Consider the following 27,799-nt stretch of genomic DNA (forward strand, 5'->3'; position numbering starts at 1 on the left):
ATTCCAAAAATGGCCAACAAGGGTCTGGTGATCAAGATGTAAACTCTTGGAAAGTTATACTTACTAAGTTAGATGCTAGCCCTGAATGGGCAGGGTTTGCCGATAAAAGCAGGTTAAGATGCTAGCATGATCTGGCAACTTTGTGGTCTGTGAATAAATGTAAGTAAATGACAGACATAGAAAAAAATGTAGGAAACAAAACAAACTCAAAAAATTCTTAACAAATTCTCAACTGAGGCATTGTTCTAAAAAAAAAAGGGTTGAAATGAACTCTGCATAGCCAGGAAGTCCATCTCAAGGACCAGCCACAGTGTGGAATTCTTTCTTCCACCAAAGATGCATGAGCTTCCACCACAGCTCAAATATTATAGTAAGCTCAAATTTTAGTAAGAGACTGACCATGGACATTTCACTCCTAACAGTATTATTTATAGCATTGATAGTGCTGCTAAGATCTTGGTTTAATACTTGGAAAAATATGTAAACACCTTATACTAGGTGTTTAGGGAAAGGCCATTTATCCTGAGACATTTTATTGATGTTATAATTTCACTATGCCGAGTGTGCTATAAAATAACTGTGGCCTAATGAAATTTTTTTTCAAGCCTAATCTGATGCACTGAGGATAAATAGCTCTTATGCAGCATATTGGTATAAATACATTTTGGTGGATCAAATAAACATATAAGGAATGAGTATACTCTGTTACTAAATTTTTATTATATTATATAGAAATATTCATTTCATGATGGCTTTGAGTATGCTTATCAAGAATATATATCTTTAAAAATAATCTACATATATTGTTCCCCCAAATTTCTATGAATACTACAATGCTTAGAGGCATAAATCCACTAACTACTAGTGAATAAAAGCAAACACGCTCTGTAATACACTGACATGAGTAAAACGTGACTGCACAGGCGCTGATAAATAGGTATCTACAAGTTTATAAAGTGTCAAAATGAGGGACAAAAACAGTGAACATGATTTTAGGAGGTTCTCAAAGCTTATCCATAGTACCACTTGAATCCACTTTTGTAAAGTGCAAAATTATCTGTCATTGAAAGTTCATGAATCATGTAGGAATATCCATAAGGGCTCATGATATAATCTATCTGGTATGTATCTGCCAAATTCACCAAAGAACAGTGTCCTTTTGTCTAAGGAGTAACCTACGTGCTTCTGAACAACTTAATTTCACTTAAAAACCCTTTATGAATGGGATATCTATAATTATCTCTTAATTACTCTTCTATATAGAGAAGAGACACTCATTATTTCTACTGATCTCTGATTTTTGCACTGCTTCTGTGCTCCATGGGTTCTAGGATCAAGTAGATATATTCTGCATATGTGACTTTCAGTTACAAAAGATTTCCCTATCTAGTCTTCAGTATTGGGGTCCTATGGTAAAATACCAAACGTTAAAGTTACTGGTTAAATATTAGTTTCCACCTTTCCTTTCAGGACTTCAGACTGGGCACACAGACAATGCTCAGTGCTAGTTTTACTCTGAATATTTAGATAACCTACATTAGGGAACCAATCGGGACACTATGGTGTAAGTAAATTTGTACACTTAGGTTAAATAATCAACTTGTTTGCCTGTTAATCTGTGCATGTTAAATTCTAAAGTTAGTGTAAAACTCTTCAACCTGCTGAGTCCCATAAAATATTCTTTTAAACATTATACCAAAGAGGCAGGAACCCAGAAATAAAAACACTACTGTACAGTATTTATTTGGAGTTTTATTGGATAACAAATATAACTAGTCTACTTTTAAATTCCTTGAAAAAAATCCCCAAATTTCAGGACATTTAGGGGTTAAAAATAATAATTCTCACACTTGGCCAGCACAGAGATTACCCGAGATTCCTTCCTTCTAGACTGTGCCAAAGATATATATTCTGGAGAGAATGTGTATTCTCCAGGCCAACAGCTAAGGAAGGCTCTGTAATGCTTTACTCATTTCCAGCTGGCCTCTGTAAGAAATAGGAATTCCTAAATTAAGAGAAAATTGTCACTGGCAGACAGAACTTTTTTTTAACCAATATAATAGACAATCTTCTAGAACCTGATATAATTTGTAATGATAAGTGCCAATCTCTAACAAGGTTAACAGCATTGACTTGGATAATTTGTCTTTGGGAATAAATGGATTATTCCAAAGTAGTTTTAACGAGAGTGAAGTAGCATTCACAGTGGAGTGTGGACCTCGTAAGGAAACTAAATGATGACTTCTACTGGAAATTATTAGCACAGCATTCCTATTCATTTATGTATATGTTTGGCAGTTCCATCTTTAAACTTTTTAATAAAGTGAGTGTGAAACAAGCATACTAAGGAACAAAAGTTAGCTTTGTTTTTTAAGATTTGCAATTTATTTTGGTCAGTGTTGCAACATCTTTAAACATAGTTCATCTGCTTTATTTAACACATGGATATTTGGGATTGAATCTATTCCTAGAGGTCAGACATTGAGGATTTTTTGCATATGTGTTTAATTAATTCATCGCTTGGTTCTACAGTTCAACTATTTTTGTCTCTTTCATGAAAATGTTTGCATAGAGTTACTGCAAATCAAGGAAATGTGTGTGGCAAAAATCAAGCAGATTGCTTATGAATGATTAGCAGAGAACTGAATGTGTTATGAAAGGTCATAATAATTGCCCCAATCATTTTTTATATCAAAGTATATACACTGATCATCACAATGATGGAATTAAAACAAGGTGTTTTGCATTAAGAAGCAATTAATAAATACAAAGTCTTGGGCACATTTGCAGTTCTATCAGTGCTGAGCCTATGAATCACAGGATGTTGCAGGGGTGAAAAAAGACCAGCAGTACGTGTCTATTTTATCACTATCATCCCAGGGAAACATCTTCCCACCAGAGACAGTTGTTTGGAAAGACAGTGATTGAATTTCCTTTTCCAATTAAATACTTTCCAGGTCCAGTATAACAACCCTAAGTAAAAAATGGATCAGATCCTCTGTGGCCATGTTAGAGTAAGTGTGTGTTTTTTATTTTGTTTTAGTAAATGAAATCTTGATTTAAAATAGTACAGAGTACATTATATAGCAACCTTTAACTTATTCCAACCTGAAATATACCAAGTATTCCCCAGTTCACAGAGAAAATTCTTAACTGTGCTTTGCTTCTATCTGCTGCCTTTCTTCAAGGTTAGATCATCGCTCTCCAGCCTTTCGCCAGGTATTGACACATGAATTCCAGTCAATGCAAAACAGGTCTGCCAGCTTCCTTGAAGCTCAACCTGAAGCATTCTTTAGGCTTAAATAGCATGTTACTCAAATATGACTGGATTTAATTTTTTTATTAAAAAAAATCACATTTTTAAGTAGTTTGATATACCATACAGAAAAAGGTCAAGGGAGTCGCATGTTTACATAAAATTATATTGATTACTTTAATATTTCTGGAGAAAGACAAGCTAGTTACTAATTTTTCCTAGTAAAATATATGAAGCATTGTAATTGTTATAGAAGTAGAGTCAGAAAAATAGATCAGAAGAAAAGAAATACAATGCTTAGATGTATCATACATTTTTTACTTACTCAATGAAAAAGTTTAAGCAGTCATTTGTTCAAGTAAAAATCACTGCTTGTCATGCTATGGTATGTTCGTTAAGAGAAATGTGTGAAAGGGCTTAAAGGGTTAAGACAATGAAATAGCAACAATGTAAGGCAATAAATAATTGAGAAAATCAATCTAGTTGATAAGTGCAAAACACATTTTGTTATTTATTGGGGAAATGAGGTACTTGAGGTAGTCCTTAAAGGACTTGGAATGGTTGGAAAAAAAAAATACATTCTAGTGATAAAGTGTATATACAAAGACGTGGAGATTGTAAAAGTACAAACTGCTCAGGTCTGAGCTTACTGGACATACTGAATTAACGAGAATAAAGAGATGATTCTCAATAGGAAGGTTAAGATCAGCATATAGAAAGCTTTGAACATCAGAGCGAGTACGTGAAAGTGAAAGTTTCAGTCGCTCAGTTGTGTCCGACTCTTTGTGACTTCATGGACTGTAGACTACCAGGCTCCTCTGTCCACGGGATTTTCCAGGCAAGAGTACTGGAGTGGATTGCCATTTCCTTCTCCAGAGGGTCTTCCCAACTCAGGGATCGAACCCAGGTCTCCCACATTGTATGCAGATGCTTTATCATCTGAGCCAACAGGGACGTCCTTAGTTGACAGTAAAGTCCTTTAGTTGACAGTAAAGCCAATGCCAATTCTCTGAAACTGTTAGAACCATTGGTTAAAGTGGTGAAGCCGTCCCTATGAATGAATGAATCTGTAAGAGGGCAGTCTGGGGGTACAGAAGCACATTAGAAGTTGTTAACTCTACTCATGGTGAAAATTTTTATTAAAAGGCCTTTATTTTTTTAATAAAAGTATTTATTAAAAGGGAGTGAAGAGCAACACCCTACTTGTGAATAGAACAGAAAGTGTGAAGGATACCTTCTGCATGTGTGTTGGGGAAGACGGCATTGACATTTTTCAAGAAAAAGAAAACTGGGAGTGGGATATATTTCAAGGAAACAAAATGAAGACCTTTGTTTTGAGGAAATATTAGAATGCCACTGGCACAGTCCTATAGCAGCTAATGTTTGAGAATAAAGAACTAGTGTCCCCTCAAGTCCCTCTGAGCTTCGATTTCACTGAACATTCTTAAGCATACTTTCTTTCTTGTTTCTCATGACTTTTCCTCCTGTTTCTGTGAATACCCCTTTTTCAGTCCCTTTTACTAGCAGTTGCTTCTTTTCTCACATGCCTTTAAAGAAAGCAGTTTTTCATGGCTGCCACTTTTCTTCTTCATCTACGCTCTCTCTTTGGGCCCACTTATACTTCAAGATTTAAACACTGCCTACACGTTGGTGATTCCAAAATGTATGTTCCATCCCATTCCTTTCCTCTGATCTATCTACTAGATAACAGCATTCAATTCTCTTATGGGTGCATGAAATATAGTCCAAATAGAATTCACAATCTTTCCCCTCCAACTTGATTCATCTCTAGGATTTCCTATCTCATGTGAATGTGGGATTCCTTTTAAACATATGAACCCGTCCTTCCTTTTCACCTCACACAGAAGATCAACCCTGCTTCTGTTCATTTTAACCTCATAACAGTTTCTCAAAGCCAACCATTTTCCCTATCTCTACTGACACTACAATATGAATGGTCACCATTTATTTAGTCACTATGTAACTGATACTTTGCTAATAACTCTTCATAAATTATTTCATCTGGCTTCAGTAATTTACTGACCAGAAAATTCAGAATTCAAACCCAGGGCTGTCTGATTCCATACACCAAGTTGTCTGACCAATTACCTAATTCACCAAATCCTCTCCCCTTCATAGAAATTATATAATATTCACTTAGCATCTGTCTATATTTATGACATCAATCATTTTTGAGACTGCAGCATGAAAAATGTAACTATTAAGAAAGAATTTTAATTTCTGACAGAAACCGTTAACCAGTTTATAAAATGAAAGGTAATTTATGGAGATGGGGGGTAGAATTTAAAGTACAGAAGGCCCTTTCCTTCAATGGAATTCAAATAAATTGTTCTTTGTATATCTGTGTAGAGAAATGTTAATATGTACAAAAACAAGACATGTAAATAACTTTAGTTTACCCTATGTAACTCTTCTACATAATATTTACTATTTAGTAGTAGGTCTTAGAGAAATTTTCACATCATTATGTATGTACAAATACACTTTTAAAAATGACAGTATTCCACTGTGTATAGTATTATGAGTCATATAACTAGTTAATGGATGGGTGGGTTATTTTCCTTTTTTTTTTTTCAAGAGTTTGTTGTTGCAAACAAGACCGCAATGAGCATCTTCATAAATATAGTGAGTAAGCTATGTGAGAATGTCTGTAAGAAAATTCTATGACAATGGACCTGTTGAGTCTAAGAATGTGTACATTTCAAAATAAGATTTTTTTCACTTATCAAAATGATGAAAAATTTGAAAATATCCAATTTTAGAAGCAGTATGAGAAAACGTATGTGGAGACAACTGGGCAGAATTTAGTAGAAACTGCTTCCTCTGTACGGCAGACCCAGACTATCTCCCAGCCCACTCCTCTCATGTTGCCTTTCCAAGCCCTGAAGCTGTGTGTGTGTTTATTTTTTAAACAAGTTTGTTAGTTTTAGTTCTTCTATATGGACTCATATATATTCTATACATAGTAAATAAAGTTATAAAGTATGTATTTTTATAATTCATTCTGCTATTTGTGCTTTGTCTCCTAAGGTGTTTGAGTAACTCAAAAATGTTTTTCCTTTGACTGTACACATCACTGACATAAAAGATGATGAAACACAGCCCAAAGAGAATTCATAGTTCTTCCCCTCCAACTTGGTTCATCTCTAGGATTTCCTGTCTCATAACATAGAACCACTATACAAGTTTTTCAGACCAGAAAACGATTACTTTTACTTGCACAGAGCATTCTGAAATGCAGGGAGACGTTCAGTTGCTTTGGCGCATTTTGCAGATGTGGGGATTGAGGTCGGGGGCCCAGGACCTGCTCTGCTGCAGAGACGACAGCTGCAGGTTGTGCACTGTAGCTGCACTGAGGCTGGAGAGCCGGGTTAACTTGAAGCAGAGCAGGGACTTGTTTGTCAAGACAATTTCCCCCTTCATCACGTTATGCATCCATCTGATGACTTTCTGGACTTCCCAGGTGGTGCTACTGGTAAAGAACCCACCTGCCAATGCAGGAGATGCAGGAGACGTGGGTTCGATCCCTGGGTTGGAAAGATCCCCTGGAGGGGGAAATGACAACCCACTCCAGTATTCTTGCCTGGAGAATTCTAAAGACAGAGGAGCCTGGTGGGCTACAGTCCATGGGTCACAAAGAGTCACACATGAGTGAAGTGACTTAGCATGATGCCTTTCTAACTAGCTGATCATTTGCATATTTTTCCTTGCATTGTATCCATGTCCTTCCCTAGGTGTCCTGGTGATCTGGTTATATCTATCTCTGGATATCCTTTGGTAGTTGATGAACATATACTTTCCTAAATCTAACTAAAAAACAATCAGTGCTAAAACTGCTGACTTTAATTTTATACAGCCATCAAATTTCATTGTATTTTTATGTGAAACTCTACCCTGCCCCACCTATTGAAGTTCAATGTCCCCAAAATGAGCTTTGGCATGCTCCATACTCCACCCCTATAAAGGACATCAAGAATAATTTTTAACTCAATGACATATATTTACTGAATTACTTCTGGGTATGGTTTAGAAGGTCAAATTATAGATGTCCTGGTATGCAGCACAAAAGAACTGACAGCATTATTTTAAGACTCTAGTGACTTTTCAAGGATCTATTAAGAAGACAGTATTTTTAAGCCCTGTGGATTTAAAAAAAAATATTTCTCCCTATTTTCCAATCCAAAAGATGTTAAAAAATGTTCTTATACCTGAATTTATAACATAATTATACATATATACGCAAGTATAATATTGACAATGAACATATACATAGAGACACTCCTTGAATCTCTTTAAATTATGCATTTTCACAATATATGTGCTTCATTCTTTTTAAGCTAATATATTTCTGCTATGTTTAATTATACCAGCCAAATGCATTTGACTACACTGAATAATTGGGAATATTTTGGAAACTCAATTTTTAAAAATATGTCTGGGGCAATAGACAAGACTCTGAGGAGATTTTAAATATAAAAATGATAACAATGCAAAAATGTCCCATTCTCTGTGAGTGCAAAGAGACAGAGACAGAACAATTTGATAGCCAACAGTTCAGGGATTTGGGGCATGGTTTAGAAGATGGCTATCTTTTTCAGATAGAAAAGTAAGTACCAAGTTGGGTAAATGCTTGGTGGATGTATCTAAACAAAATAATAGAGGAGAAGCATCTTATATGTCACTGAGGAATTTCTTCAGTATGAACAGCACTCAGAGATAAGTGCATTTTTAAAGTAAATTTTCCTATAATGTAAAATATCTCTTCTTTAGGATATTGTGGGATAGGTTTTCTCAATGTCTATATGCTTAAAATTAAGCCCATAGTCTTTGATTTCTTTAATTCACTGACTGAGTTAACAATTATAGAACTCAGGATCATAGATTCAGAGGCATTCCTGGTGGCTCAACTGGTGAAGAGCTGCCTGCCAATGCAGGAGACACAAGAGATGCAGGTTAGATCCCTGGGCCAGGAAGATCCCCTGGAGGAGGGCATGGCAATCCATTCTAGCATTCTTGCCTGGAAAATTCCATGGACAGAGGGGCCTGGAAGGCTACCGTCCATGGGTCACATAGAGTCGGACATGACTGAGTACATGCACACAGATGATAGATTCATATTTGTTAATTGTGCAGCTGCTCAAATTTTCCTATCTTATGAGATTATCTATAAACATAAAAATGATAAGCAATTATCTTCTCCAAATATCAACAGACTTGTAGATATAATTAGAAAATAATACTAAATAGAAATGCTAATCCATCTCAAGAACAGTTTTCTGTATTACAGACTATTTCAGTTTGGTTTCAATCTACAAATTTTCTCATGGTAGAAAAAATATTTACAAAGCTAGATTTTGAAATTTAATCTATTGTAAGCTTTTCTAAAGTGTTTTATACTAAATAACAAACTAGCTACATACTCTGTAAAGGTGATTCTTGGTAAAAAAAGAAAAGAAAAGTGAAATACCAGAGTCTCTCTTAGGGCTTCCCTGATAGCTCAGCTGGTAAAGAATCTGCCTGCAATGCAGGAGACTCTGGTTCTATTTCTGGGTCAGGAAGTTCCCCTGGAGAAAGGATAGACTACCCACTCCAATATTCTGGCCTGGAGAATTCCATGAATGCTATAGTCCATGGGGTTGCAAAGACTCGGAACTGACTGAGTGACTTTCACTTCACATAGTCTCTCTATGAGATCTGCCATGTACAGAAGAATGCTAAAGGATCTGAAAATTCTTTGAGCATAGATTATTTGATTCTTTAATGACAGTATTTCTCTCACATGGAGACCACATCCCAATGAATGAGTTTCCCATGGAACATAATTCTGGAAATGCAAGAATTCATAAATTAATATGAATTCAGTCTTATAAAATGATGACATTCAGGTCTTTGGTAAATAATAATTTTACTAATCAATCTACTTAACAATATATTTTCTCCATCTAGCAGTTCTCATTTTATTAATTCCTTTTATTCTCTAGTTTCAGAATATACTTAACATTTCTATTTTTACATTCTAGTAGGATATTTAATTTATTTACTGTTACTGCTAATAATTTCTTTAAATTTGAAAGGGAAATCCCTTTAACAAGTGATTGAGCTTACTTCTACTAACCTGTAACAACCCACTTAGTTTAGCTGTATTAAAACCAGCGATCTAGACATATATTCATTTGAATTCTGGAACATTCTGTAAGTTGATTGAGTTGGGGTGGGGTATATGAAGCACTGCATCAGTCCATCTATGTAGGAATCCATAGTCAAAATGTTCTATCCTAGCCACTGGGTAACAAGAACTTATTCTTCAAATTTTGGATCTGGGTTTTCTTTCTTTTTTTGGGGGGGTTCCTTCTCTTTTAATGTAGTAACACTAGGCTGTAGAGATGCATGATTAAAAATGTGGTATCATTTAGTAATTTGTTTTAGGATATTCTTGATTGCTCTGATCAAGTTTTAAGTTTCTTTCATTGACTCCTAAGTTGCCTTCAGTGAAATGTCCTATGTTATTATTCATAATTTCCTACAAATGGCGGTAAGTCACAATTACCACTGTCAATTGGACTGACAAGCTTCTATATAGAAAGCTGAAGGCAAATCAGCAGGCCAAGAACCTATGAGATCTGGGAACAGGCAATCCCTCTCTCTAAGAGTCCACTGTAACAAACAGCAAGAAATAAAAGAATGTTTTTCCAGGGACATGTGAAATGGTGCAAACCACCAAGCCACTTATTTATACTGACTGCTGATCAATCTGGATAAAGTGCCTGTTATGAATTGCTTTCACTTAATAATTATGCAGTACGAGACTACTTTAAGGTTATACACCTTGATTACCCAAAGAGCATTACTCAGAGTACTGGCAAGATTTACATGATAATTTAAGTCTCTTTCTGAACTTCTTTTAAAAAATTAGATAGGTAATGACACAGGAAATGGCATAGTTATAACTTCCCATAGTTATTACCGAGTCCTAGGACAATATGATACACCAGGTGGATTTTAATGGTATTTGAAGCATATGTATTAAGAAAATTATTCTGACTAAAAATAATCCAGATATATTCAAGTCTTTCACAGTTATACAAATAAATTATCAAACAATCAATATGATTTGAGTTTTAGTTACAACATTTTTCAGAGAAAATGCAAAAAATCATCATAAAATGCCATTTTGAGACTGCTTTAGAAAATCTTTACTATGAGAATGATCTCAAAATAAGTAGAATTCCTATTAATGTAAATGTTATTTTCTAAAGTATTTATTTATTTGGTTGCTCCAGGTCTTAATTGTGGCATGTGGAATCTTTAGTTGTAGCAAACGGGATCTAGTTCCCTGACCAGGAATCAAACCCGGGCCCCCCTGCACTGGGGGCATGGAGTCTTAGCCACTGGACCACCAGGGAAGTCCCAACGTAAATGTTATTTTTATAGTTAGAAAGCAGGTATTAGTTAGATGTAATTCCCCTATTCATTAGAAAAAATGATCTTCGTTTTTAGATTCTTCTTCTATTCAAATGAATATACTGAATACAACTGTGGTTTCCTTTTGCAGTTAAGTTAAAAATAACTCACCATACTACAAGCTTAAATATTTACTACTTCTAAACAAAGCTATACCATATTACCTATATAATTAAATCAATCAGAATGATTTCTTGTGCTTCCACTGCATTATTTTCAATTATATATAATTACAAAAGACACAATCTCTTACCCAAAAATCTATTAATCATGTCATAATTTGGAATGTGGCCAAATCTAGTCACTTTCTGGAATTTTAAAGGGCTATATTAAGTTTAAATTGTACAGTATGTATGGAATCCCAGAATAAGCCACAATTATGTGCAGTTCCAAGGTGTTTTGTTTGGTCTTTAAAGTTCACTTGAATAAGTATAAACCATTTCTTAATACCGCACAGAAAAATTTACTCTATAAAAGCTTGATGAAGGACCAAACTCTGTATAGAAAGTAGATAAAATAATACTCTTTTATTTGCTCCTCTATTGGCCTCCAATAATGAAAATAAGAAGTTTCAGAATTTCAAGTAAAGGCAGAAAGACCAAATTCAGCCAGAAAATATAGCATTTCATTAAGCATAAGAGACTACATTATTTTTTTCAAGTCAGTGTTCTATGCTTAGGACAGTTTAAATGAGTAAATACAGATTTATAATGCCAGGAAACAGATGGGTCATGTTTTGCTTTCCCAGGAAAGACCCTAAGGCCGAATATATATCAGAATGTGGCATATGATTATTTCAACAGTTAACTCAAGCCAGAGCAAAGCAACCAGATTGTTTTTGCCTTATTTTTGCCAACTTTCTAGTCTCAATGAAATAAACATTAGCAATGTTTAATAAAGGCCGTATTACATCTACTTAGAAATCAGAGTTAACAATTATATAGGATATATATTTTTCTTTGGGTATATCTGGATCTACATTGTTTTCCTCCCAGCAGAGCAATTTCTCCCACTGTGTATACAAAATCATAAAATTGTAAATGCCAGAAGTTATACAGGCTGATACAAATGCTGTGAACACAGTTTGAGACATAAGCCATATTCTTAGTAACCTTCCATTTAGCCAATATTACCTTGGCTCAACAGTGGTCAGAGGCTTTCAGACAGTGGAAAAATCCGAGAACATATACATATTTTACTGAATTGCTAATGATTCATCAATACTATTGAGGGAGAAGCAGGATTTCAGAGCTTAGACCTTATGGAGAGTCCACTGAATAAACCTGATTAAAGGCAACCCAGGGTTTAATTTTAAGTCCATTCAGATTTATCAAGTGTTTAAAAATATTAGTAGAATTTGAATGAAACTGACAGATTAACTGACTTCAGAGAAGAACAGAAATTGACCCATAATTGCACACATCTTGTTGTTATTCCGATTCCAGGAACACAGCTGATAAGAATAAGAGATCTATGTGTTTCCTCTGTCCATGAATGCTTTAATCACCAAAACTTAATAATCAGAGCACCATTCTTTTTTTTTTTTGGTAATTATTTTGGGATGGTCTTCATTTGAACATGAAAGTGATACATTAAGGGTAAAACAAGAGGGGAGAAATCAATAAAGCTTGCATGGAGCCACTGGCTTTAATTTGTGCGTGCTGTTTGAAACTGTTGAGACTAAAAAAATAAAAGCAAGCAAACAGCTTCAAAGGAAAGAACAGATAGTCATAAAAAGAAAAGAAAATACAGTATAACTGGATCTTCTACATAAGCAAACAAACTGCAAAAAACAAAGGTTAAAAGTCACTGAGCAAAAATGAATGTTTATTAGATCTATCCATTACTTTCTTTACTCAAAAAGGCTATTCCAGCTAGGTAGCAATGGAGTAACATAACAAAGATGAATTTAAACTAATTCAATACAAGCCTATTGAAAACTGCTGTTTGGTTGCTAAGTTATGTCTGACTCTTTTGCCACCTCACGGACTGTCTCATGCCAGGCTCCTCTGTCTGTGGGATTCTTCCGGCTAGAATACTGGACTGGGTTGCCATTTTCTCCTCCAGGGGATCTTCCCTACCCAGGGATGGAACCCCCATGGCAGGCAGGTTCTTTACCACTGAGCCATCAGGGAAGTCCTACATAGCATGTAAACTGTGGCAAAATTGAAAAAAAAATTTTTTTCAGGCTTAGCACAAATCAATGTTTTCTATGATCTCCCCAGTTAATTATGATTTTGCTTAAGATTTGACCAGAGGCCACAAAACAGGCACATTTATTAATCAATTGCAATAGTATTTGTCATGTAAATAAGATTTGCTAGCCTTATTTCCATATGCAGCAATGTGGGAGTTTAGCGTTCTGGGTCACAAATTATAATATCTGGACCTTCTATTTTTTGTAACAATAGCTTTGCTTTTCGTAGCTAACTAGGGATTAACATTTATCACTTAGAATATTTCTATTAATGAAGTTGGAAGAATATTTCTCATTTATTCAAGTCATTTTAAAACTTTTTCTTAGAGCAGAATTATTTCATTTTGGGAAAACATCTAGAATTTTGCTAGCCAAAATGAACAAATGCAAGGTTTCTACAACTGGTAGGGAGCAATAAGTGATCCTCCTTACACTCCCGCAAGGAGTACATTCATTTCCTCAACCTAGTTTAAACTTTCAGTGTCAAATAAGGTGTTAATATAAAAATGGATTGAAAATAACGGTGTTGTCTATTTTCCTTATTTCACTCTTAAGGAATCAGACACAGAAGCAGTCAATGAGGGAGTCCTACCTGTACCCCATGTTCTTGACTTGCAAGCCATGTCTTTCCCCACCACTCTATTTGTCTCTTAGAAGTGGGAACTCTAAAGCCTGAACATGAAATAAATTATTTATGGTCAATCTAGAATTCTCTTTTGTCTAAAATTTGCTTACTCTGAAGTGTGAAGTTTCCTTATATGGTTCACCAACTAAAAGCTACATGGATTGGGTTCTTTCCTAATTCTGTAGTCAGGGACTGATTTACATTGTTGACAAATGTACCTTGTAGAGTCTCAATGTTCAAAGATGTGGAAACAGTGAGAACTCATAGGCAAAGTTAATATACAAACTTTCACTGGAGAATAAAGGCATGAAAAATCATAAGAAAATAGATTTTAAATGTCATGGATTTCTTTTTGAGTAATACTAAGGAGGCTCACTAACCAAAGAAAGTTGTACAATGTCCAGAATATCTTTTAGGTTTATTCATGAATAGCTATCACTTGCCCCTCCATGCCATGGCAGGCACCATATTTTTTTCATTTGTAATACAACAGGGAATTTATAAGAGTAGATTTATTATGTCTATTGTAAGCCTTAGAACATTAGATTCCATAACAGGTTCAATATAGCAAGGCACAAGGGATCATCTGACTAACTTCTAAAAGTTAGTATTTGACAGCTATTTTCACTCAGATATGATCAGAAGTATATCTAAAAACATGGGATTTATTAATACTTTTAGAGTGAATATCTGAGCTATTTTCTACAACCCATAAAGTTCTACTTAATTCATAAATTTTAAATATTACCATTAACATGAATAAACTCCCTGTTCACCTGCGAAGGAAATTGTGTCTACCTGATCTGACTAAAGGACTTCAAGAATTCTGTTCCTTTCAATTTCTTCTATGTACAATCCAAAATAATGGTGGGGAAAAGACTATCCTTTACACATTAAGATGGGAATTCTCTTTGTTTGGTTCTGTCATTATCTACCTTACTTATATTTCAAAGAAACTTGTAATATTCTACTCACTAGACAAGTTTTATACAAAAAATATTCTGAGCAAAATCAGTATCAACAATACAAGCAGCAAAACAATGATACTATATAATACTTGTCAAGAGCTTCTTTTGTGTCAAGAATGGTGTTCATCACTTTATACATTTCTATCTTACTGATACTTATTACTTAGAACAGTTTTATAGAGTTATTATCATAGACAGAAAAACAGGATTTGGACCTTAGTATTTAATACTCTTGGCTCAGTGGTAAAGAATCCACCTGCTAAGGCAGGACATGTGGGCTCTATCCCTGGGTCGGGAAGATACCCTGGAGGAGGAAATGGCAACTCACTCCAGTATTCTTGCCTGGAAAACCTCATGGACAGAAGAGCCCGGGGGCTATAGTCCAATAGGTCGCAAAGAGTCAGACATGACTTTGCAACTACACAAGTACGTATGCAATACTCTACCTTACCTCTATCTTCTATGCCTCCTGTACTTCATAGTATGTGATTACAGTACTCAGGGCAATGCTGACATTACGGAAACTTAATACTGAGATGTACAGAAAGGTCCTCACCTTAGACCAGTCACCCATCCGCCACACGTAGCATTTGGAGTAATCCTCACAGTCTTCAGCCTCCCTGGGTCGGGTGGAGAGGACACATTTCTTTCTAGGGTTAGTACACCTCACAGTCCGATGACGTACACCTTTGCCACACTTGACCGAACACTGGAAAATAACGTCAGAGACTGGATAAAGCTGATGATTAGAAGATACAGATTTGATGATCAAATTACATTAGGAACTGGTTCTCATCTCTCATACACCTATCACCTACACAAAGGCCAGAATGAAGGCTATGCCCCAGCGTCAGAAGCCAGACAGTGCTTCAGGCACAGTGCTAGAAACGATGGGTTTCAGGAACACAGGACCATTACTACAGAGACTTCTACAACACAGTGATTGCTTATGAAAGACAGATAAACAGTGGTCAAAGTGTAAAACGCTAACCTAATGCTGCTGCTGCTAAGTCGCTTCAGTGGTGTCTGACTCTGTGCGACCCACAGATGGCAGCCCACCAGGCTCCCCTGTCCATGGGATTCTCCAGGCAAGAACACTGGAGTGGGTTGCCATTTCCTTCTCCAACGCATAAAAGTGAAAAGTGAAAGTGAAGTCGCTTAGTCGTGTCCGACTTAGCGTTATAACTGACATCAAATTATCATATATAATTATGTAAGGAAATTCATTTTATTTTTGGTGAAGACTTAGTTTGTATTAGCCTTAAGAAATGCTTGTAAAAAAATGACAATTTCTAAGAGGATATAAAGTTAAAACAGAGAATATGTAGCAAAAACAAAAGTTCCTTTACATAATTATATACTTCAAGAAATCATCATTCTAAATGGTTGTTTGGGTTGAAAATATAATTCAGTTCAAAAAGTTCAGTTCATCTCATGAATAACTGATGATTGATTAATGATGTGATATAACAGGTATGAGGCCTGTAGGATATAACTGACCTTCTCGTTTACATTTATGCTCCCCAGTAAGGAACACGTATAAAGCTTCCCAGTCTTACAAGAGTGTGCATCACTGATTATCTGGACACAGGAACAGTCTCCAGACTGAACTGGGTACGAGAGCTGAGAGGGAGGAAGGGATGAGAGACTGAAAACTCCAATTTATATTTATATCTGGAAAAGTTCCAAAGAAAGAGCTACAGCTATACAGTTAGCAAGGATGTAGCAGCACATTTCAGCAGTTGTTTTTCAGAAAACTGAAGCATAGAACTCATGAGATTTTAAATATAATACATCTGGCACAAATGAGTCATTGTCTCATAATTTTTGGTTTGCATTTGAATGTCGAGCTTTAAGGCAGACTACATGTGTGATTTGGTATTTTAATATTTACATTAAAAAAACTTTTTTTTTCCAGTAGGGTTTCCCTGGTGGCTCAGTGATAAAGAATCTGCCTGTAAGCAGAAGCCGCAGGAGATGAGGGTTCGATCCCTGGGTCAGAAAGATCCCCTGGAGAAGAGAATGGCAACCCACTCCAGTATTCTTGCCTAGATATTCCCATGGACAGAGGAGCCTCGTGGGCTACAGTACATGGGGTTGCAAAGAATAGGACATGACTGAAGTGACTTAGCACATTTTTTCCAATGGAAACTAATCCTGTTCTATAAATTCAATTTTTATATTAAATAAAAACAAAAGAGACATTTTTAAAATTGGTATATTACTTTGAGACATATTACTTCTTCCATCTGGTGCCAAAAATCTGTATGTTAGAATATTTCTGACCTAATCCCTCCTGAAGAGTTTGCAAAAGTGTTACACTTAAGCTGAAGGTAGTGTATTTCTGTTTCTCTGATGTTCATGTGAATTGTTTCTCCAGACCAAACTGATCCATTTTGATGTAAAACTGGTATACATCATACATGATGAAGAATCTTTTCAAAAAAATCTTTTTTTTTAATGAATGAAGCATTCATTAATCCAGCATAATTTGTTCTAATGCTCCATGTTGGCAGCCACCGCCTGTCTGGAGATTCTGTCCAGATCCCTCTGTCCCTGAGGTGTTCAGTTTGCAACCATCCTTTTCTACCATTTTCCGCCCCGCCAGGGCTTTGAGGACCTGGAAGGCTATGCTCTTAGAGCCTCTGCTGAAAAGGCTAGTAAAGCTCAGAAATAAGACAAGAGAAAGCTACACTATTTGCTAGTGTGTTTTTTTTTGGTTGGGGTGGGGGGGTTGGGTTAACCTCATTATCTAAGCTACTCTGTCCTCAATTTTCAAAAGAATGGCTACTTACTGCAGCTTGGCATTTTCAATTTGTCATTTTTACATCCCAACTAATATTTTGAAATCAAGCATATGAATGTTTTGCCTCTGGATGTGCATGCACATGTGTCTTTGCACATGTATATTCGTATACAAGTGTGAGAGAGTTTGTGTGCATGCACCCACAAGCCCACCTAAAATGCTTTAGAGTGGCTAGTAAATATAAGTAATGACTGGTGTTAATCACCATGAAAAGACATGTACCATGATAACAGAAAACAAGCATACCGTTTGGCACGAGACAAAGCTGTTTGCTACACATTATAAGCTGGTGGGCACATATGCGGTGTTAGGTAGTGCTGAGGTCAAATCTCAGGTCCAGCACTTAAGTAGGACTTTGAGTAAACTAACTTCTCTGAGCCCATGTACTATAAAATGTGAAACTTAACTTTTCTGCATTGGTGATTAAATATCAAAGAATTACTAAAGATGAGGTAAAAACAGAATCCCTGTTCACAAGAAATGACTGTTAAGTGTTAATGTCCTTTCTTCTTTCTCTTCTAAATGCTCAGAGATATACAATGAGTCATTGTGTATTTTCAAATGTGCCCACTATAGAGTATACTTATGGCATAGAAATAAAAAATCTGGATTCTAAAATGTACATAATATATGCTCGTGACTATGTTATGATATTCACAGTATAAAGAGTAAATCTGTTTTTTCCTACTTTCAAATTACTTGTAATGAATGTATTCCTTTTATCACCAGAAATATCAACAAACAGTATTAAAACTGCCATGCAGAGAGACTCTGATTTTGATACAATACAAGCTTATACAGGCTAAGAGTCAGAAAGGCAGAAGAAAACAGAGAAGCATCGGGACAGAGACCATACCTCGGACCACACGCCCGCCTCCCACACGGTCATGCAGTCCTGGCCCTCGCAGCGCTGGGCGGAGGCCGGCTTCGGCCCTGCACAGTCCCTCTCCCGGGCTCTGGTCAAGGTTCCATTGCTCAGCTGTTGGGTACAGGCTACTTGTCTGCTCTGCATCCCTTTTCCACAAGTTCGTGAACAGGGGGTCCATTCTGTCATCATCCATCTGAAAGTAAAGCAAGAATCAGTGAGAGAAACTAAAAGATATCTACTTACTGTATATTTTGACATGGCTAGAATTAGCAGAATGCTATACATTAAGTTTATACCACTGTATTTTTTTTAAAACTAATTATTTGAGTTTGTTCCTACGATACCAAGGCTTTCTATTGCTTTAAATTCTCCATACTTCTTATCTCAGAGCCTTGCTTTTATTAGAATCTCAAAGGACTTATCAGACCCAGGCCCTGTCATCTTGCATGCTTCGCTGGCTACTGCCTGTCCTATTGCCATATTGAGGGATCTAACAAGAATAAAACTGCTAACATATATGAGTTTGTTCCTATTCTCTGCATTTCGAACCTTCACAATAACCCTACCTGTTAAGTTCTACAACTTCTGTGGCCATTTACAGAAAGGGAAACTGAGGCAAGGGGAGGTGTAGTGACTTCTCTAAGGTCACAAGGTTGTGGAGTCAGAAACTGAAATGAGACTGCAGACTACCTCACAAGGGGACACGTGCAGGTATTAGCAAATAAAAGAAGCCTGTCTTGGAGAACCCCACTTACCTGGGGGAAGCAATCACTAACGTATTATGCCCATCACCTGCAATCAGGTTTTTGTGTCTGGGGAGTACCCTCCAGGTAGAGCCAAAGTCGCTTCTTTAGGCTAGCTGATATCTTCTTACAATGTGATCACTGGCATCGAAGTGACAGGCTACGTGCAAAGTGTGCTGATTTTAGAGGTTCTCAGGAGTCCAATATTATTCTCAGATTTCACTGATTCAGCCAATTCCCATGTACTTTAATACATAGATGAAGATACTCTTTCCAAACCACCATTATGGGCAGTGATACATCTCTATGCCACTTCCATTTCTAATGAACTGGGATCGACCCTAGGGGCCACTAATTCAAACACCTCCCCAAATTTATTTCAGGAAGGAACCAAGGCCTATGACAGAAAAGTGATTCATAAAATTTGGTATCTGCATGATTCCTGTCCAAAAAAAAAAAAAAAGCTCTCTGGGCCTTTCAGATTATTTGATAACCTTATAGGGGAATTTTGGGCTTCCCAGGTGGCGATAGTGGGAAAGAACACGCCTGCCAGTGCAACCCGTATAAGAGATACGGGTTCAGTCCCTGGGTTGGGAAGATCCCCCAGAAGAGGGCATGGTAACCCACTTCAGTGTTCTTGCCTGGAGAATCCCATGGACAGAGGAGACTGGTGGGCTACAGTCCATAAGTTCACCAAGAGTCAGGCCTGACTGAAGCGACTTAGCACACATGCACGCAGGGGGATTTAAACCCCTTACTAAATGATCCACATACCACCACAGCACAGCGCAGGGCAGTCAGAAGCCATGACATCATGCTGGGTTCCTCACTATCCATATTCATGAAACAATACTTAGCAGCTGCTAAGTTTCCATGTTTCTCATTTGTTAGTGTTTATTATTATAGTGTCTGACATACAAAAGGCATTCAGCATGTAGTATGTTCTATATATACATATATATATATATATATCAGAGTGTATTTATAAAAATTTATTCTTATATTTCTCTATGTTTATCTTTCACTTGTTTAGAACATAAACCATATGCTCAACTGGCTTCTAGACCTTTCTATTTCACCTTATGGAACTTATTTATGAAGTATCCACAGCCTAGATCCTTAACATTCAGGTCCAAGACCCTTCCTCCTAGAGTACTTTTGCCATCTATCCCACAAGGACTCTGCTATCCTCTGCCCTCTGTCACCTGGCTTGTGGCAATGCTCCAAAGTTTGAGAAGTCACATGCTTATGCCACCTAGTTTTTGCATCTGTATAATGGCTCAATCCTAAATGAGTCTATGCTCCTATTTCTGAAAAAGAAGAAAACATCACAATAACATTTGCACTCCAATACTGCCTCTAAGAAAGTTCCTGTCTGCTCATCTACCAAGTATGATGCAGACCTACCAGTTTGCTATGGAGTCCCCTAGTGGATTTTTCCTAAAGTGAATATTTATCTTCCAAGTTTATTTCAGTTTCTGCTTCATCTTTCCCCACAAGAATACCTAGGCTATAAGAACAATATAAACCCATCTATATGTCTTGCCCCTAAACTAGGGAACCAACCATGGAACTACACAAGACAGTACTGAAAAAGAAAGTATTTACAATTTCATGAAATCTCAAATTTTTAAAATAAAATAAAATTTAGAGGTCCATAGTGCAATGATAAAAAGTCACATTTTTTCATTCCTTAAAAAACTTCTGAAAAATAAGAACAAAAATATGTAACATATCGTAGTGAAGGAAAACATTTTGTATCTTAGAATTCATCTAATTTGGAATTATCTCATTTTCTCATCTGCAAGACTACTGCTTACAAAGCTAGTGCATCAATATATTTTACATATGGTACACAAGGTTACATCAGCCTATTTGGTGACTTTTTCAATAAATGTCAATAGCAATCAGAATGTTTCTCACCACAGTGGGGGAAAAAAGCAAGAGGAATGAAAGTTGTGCTATGGCAATAAGTCTTGGCAAGTTTTCCTGTGATGACTCCTCACAATTGCCGCATCCATTTCTTGTTTTTCAATATTTTGGTTAACCTCACTGACATTGCTTCCTGGTGGTTTAAAATACACCACCTCCTTTTCCAAGGGAAAGTAGACAATAATCTCTAACAAAAAGAGAGATTCCAGTCTCCAGCTGAAAAAATTTTTCACTCAGAAATGTACCGGCCTTTTAAAACTATTCATTTTACTAAGTCATTATTCAAGGCATTTTCCCCTAAGATAGCTGAGGTCAGTGAATGAACAATAACTGGCATGTACTATACTCTCCAATTCTTCACAGACCCAGTATGGAAATGACAAAATGCTCTAGAGTCCTCAAATCCAGCCCATTCAATGTTCCTGACAGACCAGAAAAAACCACTGCTCTTTGACCCAGATGGCGAAGCTATATGGTATATACAAGAAATGATGTTTTGAAACATTTTAACAAATTATTTAACACAAGGTAAATTGGCATTTGATGTCTATTAAAAGGGATAAAAACGAAAATGATAATTCTTAGGAATAGTAATAATAACAAAAAATCCAAGTTCTTTAGCTGACAAGGCAAAAGTTAAAAATTCAGCTTCTCCAAAAAAAAAAAAATTCAGCTTCTGTATCTATGTGCTTAGCAATGAATGAAAAAAGAACCAAGGACCTGACTCTAAGCAACAATATTTCCCTAGGTCACCCTTTCTGTTGATTAGTACCCTGCCTTACAAAAACACTTAATTGGTTCACCCACAGAGTTAGGATTAAAAGAATATAGTCTGGCTGGAGCAAAGGAACTGTTAAACATGACTGAAAGTACTTTAGTATACTTTTTTCTTTTGGATATTCTTTTACATATTAATCTTCTATTCTCTAGGGGCATATTTTTCCCTGTCAGGGAGGAGGGTAGGACTGTTAAGAGCATGAATGCAAAGGAAAGAAAGAGTAGTGATCAGCTTCTGATACCATAAATATACTGAGTCTACAGAAAAGCAAGTCTTGAAATTTCAGCTTTGTAGAGGAAGACAAGATTATCCAAATTCTTTTAAGCTCTCATTAACATAACATGAGCCAGATATGGAGAGTTTTGCAATAAGCCAGAAACAGAGGGAACTCGGATACAGTGCTACATCTGATGGGGGAAGGTGGAGGGGAAAAGAGAAATCAGAAGAACGGAACATTAGCCTGTGTGACACTAATTCCCAGAGAGATTACTGAAGACAGAAAAAGCCTAAATATAGTTAATTAGCAGCTCTCCTGCTCCTTCTCCTTTAGCTCCCCATACATTGTGGTTCCGGAAGGTCATGAGGAAGATTATCTTAGACAGCGTCCCAAAGCTACAAGTTCTCTGAATATCCGAGTTGCAGGATGTATACATTCACTATGACTCCACTGCAGAAACTGCTGGGACAGATCAATCATTTGACTCCCTAAGAATTCATGAATGCACCCTAACTCACTGAGCTTCAACAAATCTCTGAGTGTCAGGACAGAACAAAAGTCTCTGTCTCCAGATTCTAGAGAAATCAACCCAGCCTCAGACTCTTTTTGTCACTCTATCCTTCAAAGCTGTGAGGCTGAGTGACACTGGAGCCGAGTCCCACTCAAGCCCGACATCAATTTTTATATGGGACCACAGTGATTTTTCAGGAGCCCTGTGCCAGAAACCATTCTACAGAGACTCATGGAAAGCATGCTCCAAAACCATGCTTAGGTTCCATTCACCCATCTCTGCTGGTTACTAACGGGTATCCTTCCTTCTACATCACTTTAAGCTGCTCAGCATGGCTGTTCTATCCCCTACTCATGGGTTTCTTGCCTGCTTTGTTGCTTATTACTCACTGAGAAAGTCACAGGGGACCAAAGGAACCAATTTTCTAATAACTAGGACCCAGGTCAGGAATCCGGTGATCAGAGATCAAGAATCAAATAGCTTGTCTCTGGGGCAAAGAAGTGAGAATCTAACCTTGGGGGCCAGAAGGACCAAATGCCTTCGCTGTTGTGTCAGGGACTGGGTCCTGGTCAGTCCCACTTTAGTTTATATCATCAATGGCAGGTTCTAACATATCATTTTGGAGAATTTAGGAACTGAGTAGTTGAATTCAGCCAAATAACTAGATTTCTGAAGAGGTGACCAACAGGTTACCAAATAATTTTAATTACTCCTTCCTTATTCAGTTAGAAGTTGTTTTCACACTGTGAACAATAGATACAGTGGACATCAATCCTAGCCTTGCTTCTCCAACACTCGTTCCATAGAGTTGTTTACCCTCCTTTCTTAGACCTTGCTTATTTACAGCCTTTCATTTTGGTACACAACACACGGCACGGCTTTTAAGAAACTGATTCTTTAATGAGTGGGGAGACAGTTTACCTCGTTTGGCACGGCTGTTCATTGCACTTGCGAATCTGTGGCTCTGGCTTTGTTAAATACTTGCATTTCTTGTTATCCACAATGCTGATATTTTTGTTCATGATTTTTGTGCAAGACACTGTTGTTTTCCTTTCTCCTGAAAAGAGGAAATAAACATAAAAAGAAATGTTATTATAGGCCTCCATGCGATGGACTTAGGAGGTATTCTTAGGCTTGTACTTTTCATATTTTAAACAAATTTTAGATTACATCAATGAAGATGATATTATTTATAATTTGCAAAACAAAATGTATCTCTAGGCTTAAGCAAGATGAACAATAATTTTTTTAATTGTTAGCAAATGGCAAGTTTTATAATACAAAAAGATTATGGTAGCATAAGTTTGTAAGACATTAAAGATATTTATAAAGGATGATATCATCTTTTAGCATTCAGTGGAAAGCTGTATTTTTATAAAGTCTCTGTGTTGTCACAAAAGCACATAAACAGCCATATAAACATGTGAACATTTTATCATCTGGCTGTACACCATCAGGGGTAGGTTTTAGGAGATAAGCTTATTTCAAGTATAACTCAAATCTGTTTTGTCACTTTTGGTGAAGAACCCAAGAAATCAAGAAATCCTCATTCCCTAATGATTATCCTGTTCTCTAAGAAAAACCATGGTAGTTTTCCCATTTTTCACCAGATTTCAGAAAATGGGCTTTTCTCCTTTCTCTGGTAAGATGAAGTTTGATTATAAGATGAAGTTTGATTATAAGAAGTTTGATTATATATGAAGATGAAGTTTTGATTATAAGTTTGATTATGAAGTTTGATTATTTGTATGTGATAATCATTTTGCTCAGAACCTTGTAAGCACTCTTACTGGACAACACTTTTATTATTTCATCTTACACTGAAAAAGCCAACTACACATGTGCTGATTCTGTTTTCCTAAAACAGTCTAAATATCTGTATAGGATTTAATAATCTAATGTAACTTGTTGGACCCTATAAAAATAATTAAATCAGTCAATAACTGTAAAGCCAGACAGGTCACGAAGGATTAAGGAAAAAAAAAATCAGAAGTCTTTGTGTCACTATTGAAAGGCCCATTAGTTAGGGTCCTATGACTGTCATGCAATAATAATTAGGAAACTCAGAGAAGCAGAAATGACTTACAATGTTAAGTTTTCTTCACAGAGAAAACCAGCCTTACTAGGTAGCGGTTCCCTAAATGTGAGAACTCAGGAGATTTTTGGTCAACATCTACCTAGTTTCCCTATGCTTTAGGTACTCTTTTATGACCTGACCTATGTATTAAATAGATGTTACACAAATGTTGTATAATGCTAGCATAAGTATGTATTATTTCCACATGACAATGATGCTTACCTAAAAGCAGGATTAAAATAAATGTTGCTTTTTAGAAATATTTGTTTTAAAATCGAATTTAAAACCTCACAGTCATAAAGCACTCTTTTACAGAATAGATGGAGTTGTCTAAATTAATTTAAATTTAATGCTTTTCACAACCGCGGCACAGAAGGATGACAGACAGACAATACCCAGAAAGCTTTTGCTGAAATTCACTGTAGTCACGGAATGAATAACTCAGAGTTAATTATACTGCATTTTTTCCTTTACTCAGAAAGCGTCTAACTTTAGTTATGCTGGCCCAGAGGTGACATACTGAGCTAATGACAAAAATCTTTCAAGTACTGATATATCAAAAGAGATACAGGTATTGGCACCAATTCATGGAGTGCCTTACTAGTGTTCTAACCAAGTATGAAGCTGTGTGAATAAGACTTGGGACATTTCCATCCACACTGTAGCAAATAAGCTCACATCGTAAGTTTTTTGGCAGACAGAAGAGGGTTTAGCCCTACTTTTAAAAAATTTCATTGAACAAAAACAAAAGAATCAAGGGGGAAAAAAAACTAATGCTCAGCTACAGGCACATTATGCCTATGAAAATACAACCAGTGTCCTAAAGCCATATGGAAATGTTATTGTTTGATTTTTTCTTTTATATATTTTTATGTCCCAGCCAACACAGGAAATTTCCATTCTAGCATCTAATAGCAGTATTTACAATACATCCAATACTGTGGAACCAAGGGACGAACAGAAAAGTGATGAAGTAACTGGCCTTATGCCTGAATCTTGAGTAGATGCAAGCTGTTGACAGAGTATTATTTGCTTTATGGCAATTAACTTCATCTCTGGGTCATTCCCACTAAATCATTATTTAGGAAATCTGTTTTGATGTTCTAAATTAATTATAAACAAAATACAATAACCATTACGAATTCATCTTATCACCAAATTTGGGCAAAATTTTAAAAGGAAGGGTAATTTTTATTTACTGATTCTTTGTTCTCTGAAGACAGTTAACAAAAACTAGATATTATGTTGTGTTCCTTCTTTTCCAGTCTCAGAGATAACCTGTTATTTTTTCTATGCTATGTATTTAATCCATAAAATGGCTATTTTTAATAGAACTCTATTCTACTCAGGTAGATAACATTTCTAAAACCTGCATCATGTATGTGGAAACAGTTTGAGGAGGAGGTTGAATTTCAGGACACAAAACTGAACTTCTCTACATGTTATAGGACATTTCAAACTTTTTTTTTTTTTGAAAAATTTACGTTTTAATTTTGAAATAATTTTTTACCCACATCTACTTTGGGAAATAAGAGGATCTGAATACCCTTTATCCAGTTCCCTGCAACAGTAATGTCTTGTAAGACTGTAGTAAGCCATCACCATCAAAAGACTAACATTGATATTGTCAAGATGTACAATATTTCCATCCCCACAGGAATCCCTTCAGTTACCCTTTTAGAGCCACATTCACTTCCCCTACCATCCGCCAGCCAGTTAAGTCCTGGCAACTACTAGCCTGTTCTCCATTCCTACGATTTTTTTCATTTCAAGAATGTTTTGAAAATATCATGCACAGTGTATAACTACTGGGGACTGATATTTTTTTCAACGCAGCATGATCCCTTTGGAGGCTCATCTTCATCGTTATATCAATCATTTGTTCCTTGTTGTTGCCAACCAGTAATTCCTGCTGTGAATGGACCACAATTTATTCAACATATCATCCATAGAAAGGTAAGTACATTCCAAAGTTTTTACTAAAATTTGGGAACTCTATATGAAAGACACTATATGTATTCATTTTCTTCACAATTTTCTCTTAAAATTTTTAATTAATATAGTTGCTATTAAACTAAAAATGACTAGCAAGCAACTAAGCCAAAAGTAAAAATAATTAAATGAGGAAGAAGGTCTTTCTCTGAGTAGAATGTAGAATGCTGCTTATTTTTCAAGCATACATTTTTTAACTTGAGTAGCTTCTAAAATCATGTCATGTCCTTTCATTCTTAGTCATTCTTTTTACATTTCTATAAAACATTTTTCCCCACAAGGTTTGGGCTTAGCATTAATATGACAATTTCATTTTTATTTTAATGAAAAAAATATATTCTGTATTGCTCCTAACACTCAATAAATAAGCCAATCTGATCTTGTCACTTCCATACACACAAATATTTTAATGGTATCCCCTTAACTTTTAAGTTAAATTTAACTTGAGTGCCTAACACTTTAACTGATCTGGCCTCTTTGTCTCAGAAAACAGGAAAGAGTTGCTGTCTTTGCTTTGCTTTCCTGTTAATAAGCAAAAAAAATGAAACAAGTGATGTGGGCTTCACTTTCCCTTCTTTTTACTGTTCCTCTTCAAGCAGATCCAGTAGAGGTTAATTTAACACCACATCTTTCTGCTAAGGAAGCTGAATGTCTGCACCCTTATGTGTGAGGAGCTGAGGGCAGGGAATATCAGGCTCATTTTACGGAGGGGCAAACTGAGGCTAGATAAGTGAAAAGACCTGTTTGTTCTCTTATTAAGAATATCAAACAACTTCATATCTGGTGTGTAATTCATTAGTCTTCATATTGTGAGTGCCTAACACCTTCACAAACTGGCTTCTACTTTTTTTGTCAAATAATTTCCCACAGTTTGATTCTCATATTTTGCACCTGACTAATAAACATTCTCATTAACCCCAGGGACTTTGCACTTATGCATATCCCTGGAAGGCTTTCTACAGCTCTCGGTACATACTCTGTATGGCGCTTTTATTATTATCTAACCCCTACCAGGGAGGACAGTAAATTCTCTAAAAACAGAAAGCACTCATCTCTGAATCACCCAGCAAAAGTAAAAGTACAATCAGTATTGGTAAAGGGATCACTAAATGAAATATAAACATGTAATTCAAGCCCAAAGCACTTGCCACAGTTAAGAGGTTCATCTCAACACCATGTTTCCTAAAATGGTAAAAAATCATTTGCAAACTCAATGACCAATTATGGGGAATAATCATATACAGCAAATCAAACAAATGGATTATCATTTAGGTGTTACAATTCAAATTTATAAAGAGTTTACAAGAATATAAATGTTCCTAGTAATTTAAGTAAAGAAAGTAGGAC

The 27,799-nt window shown here is 36.1% G+C and overlaps 1 protein-coding gene across 1 annotated transcript in view; it reads right to left on the bottom strand.

The window, feature by feature from the left end:
* Window positions 1-27,799, bottom strand: part of ADAMTS19 (ADAM metallopeptidase with thrombospondin type 1 motif 19) — a 261,863-nt gene that overhangs the window by 10,570 nt on the left and 223,494 nt on the right. Inside the window, exons 20-22 of the mRNA XM_043912190.1 lie at window positions 23,305-23,440; window positions 18,191-18,395; window positions 15,085-15,237 (exon numbers count right to left, since the gene is read on the bottom strand). Coding sequence (XP_043768125.1) covers window positions 15,085-15,237; window positions 18,191-18,395; window positions 23,305-23,440 — 494 coding nt within the window. The remainder of the gene's footprint in view (window positions 1-15,084; window positions 15,238-18,190; window positions 18,396-23,304; window positions 23,441-27,799) is intronic.

Source organism: Cervus elaphus, chromosome 9 (assembly GCF_910594005.1).
Source record: "Cervus elaphus chromosome 9, mCerEla1.1, whole genome shotgun sequence".
In the NCBI taxonomy this organism is placed as follows: domain Eukaryota; kingdom Metazoa; phylum Chordata; class Mammalia; order Artiodactyla; family Cervidae; genus Cervus; species Cervus elaphus.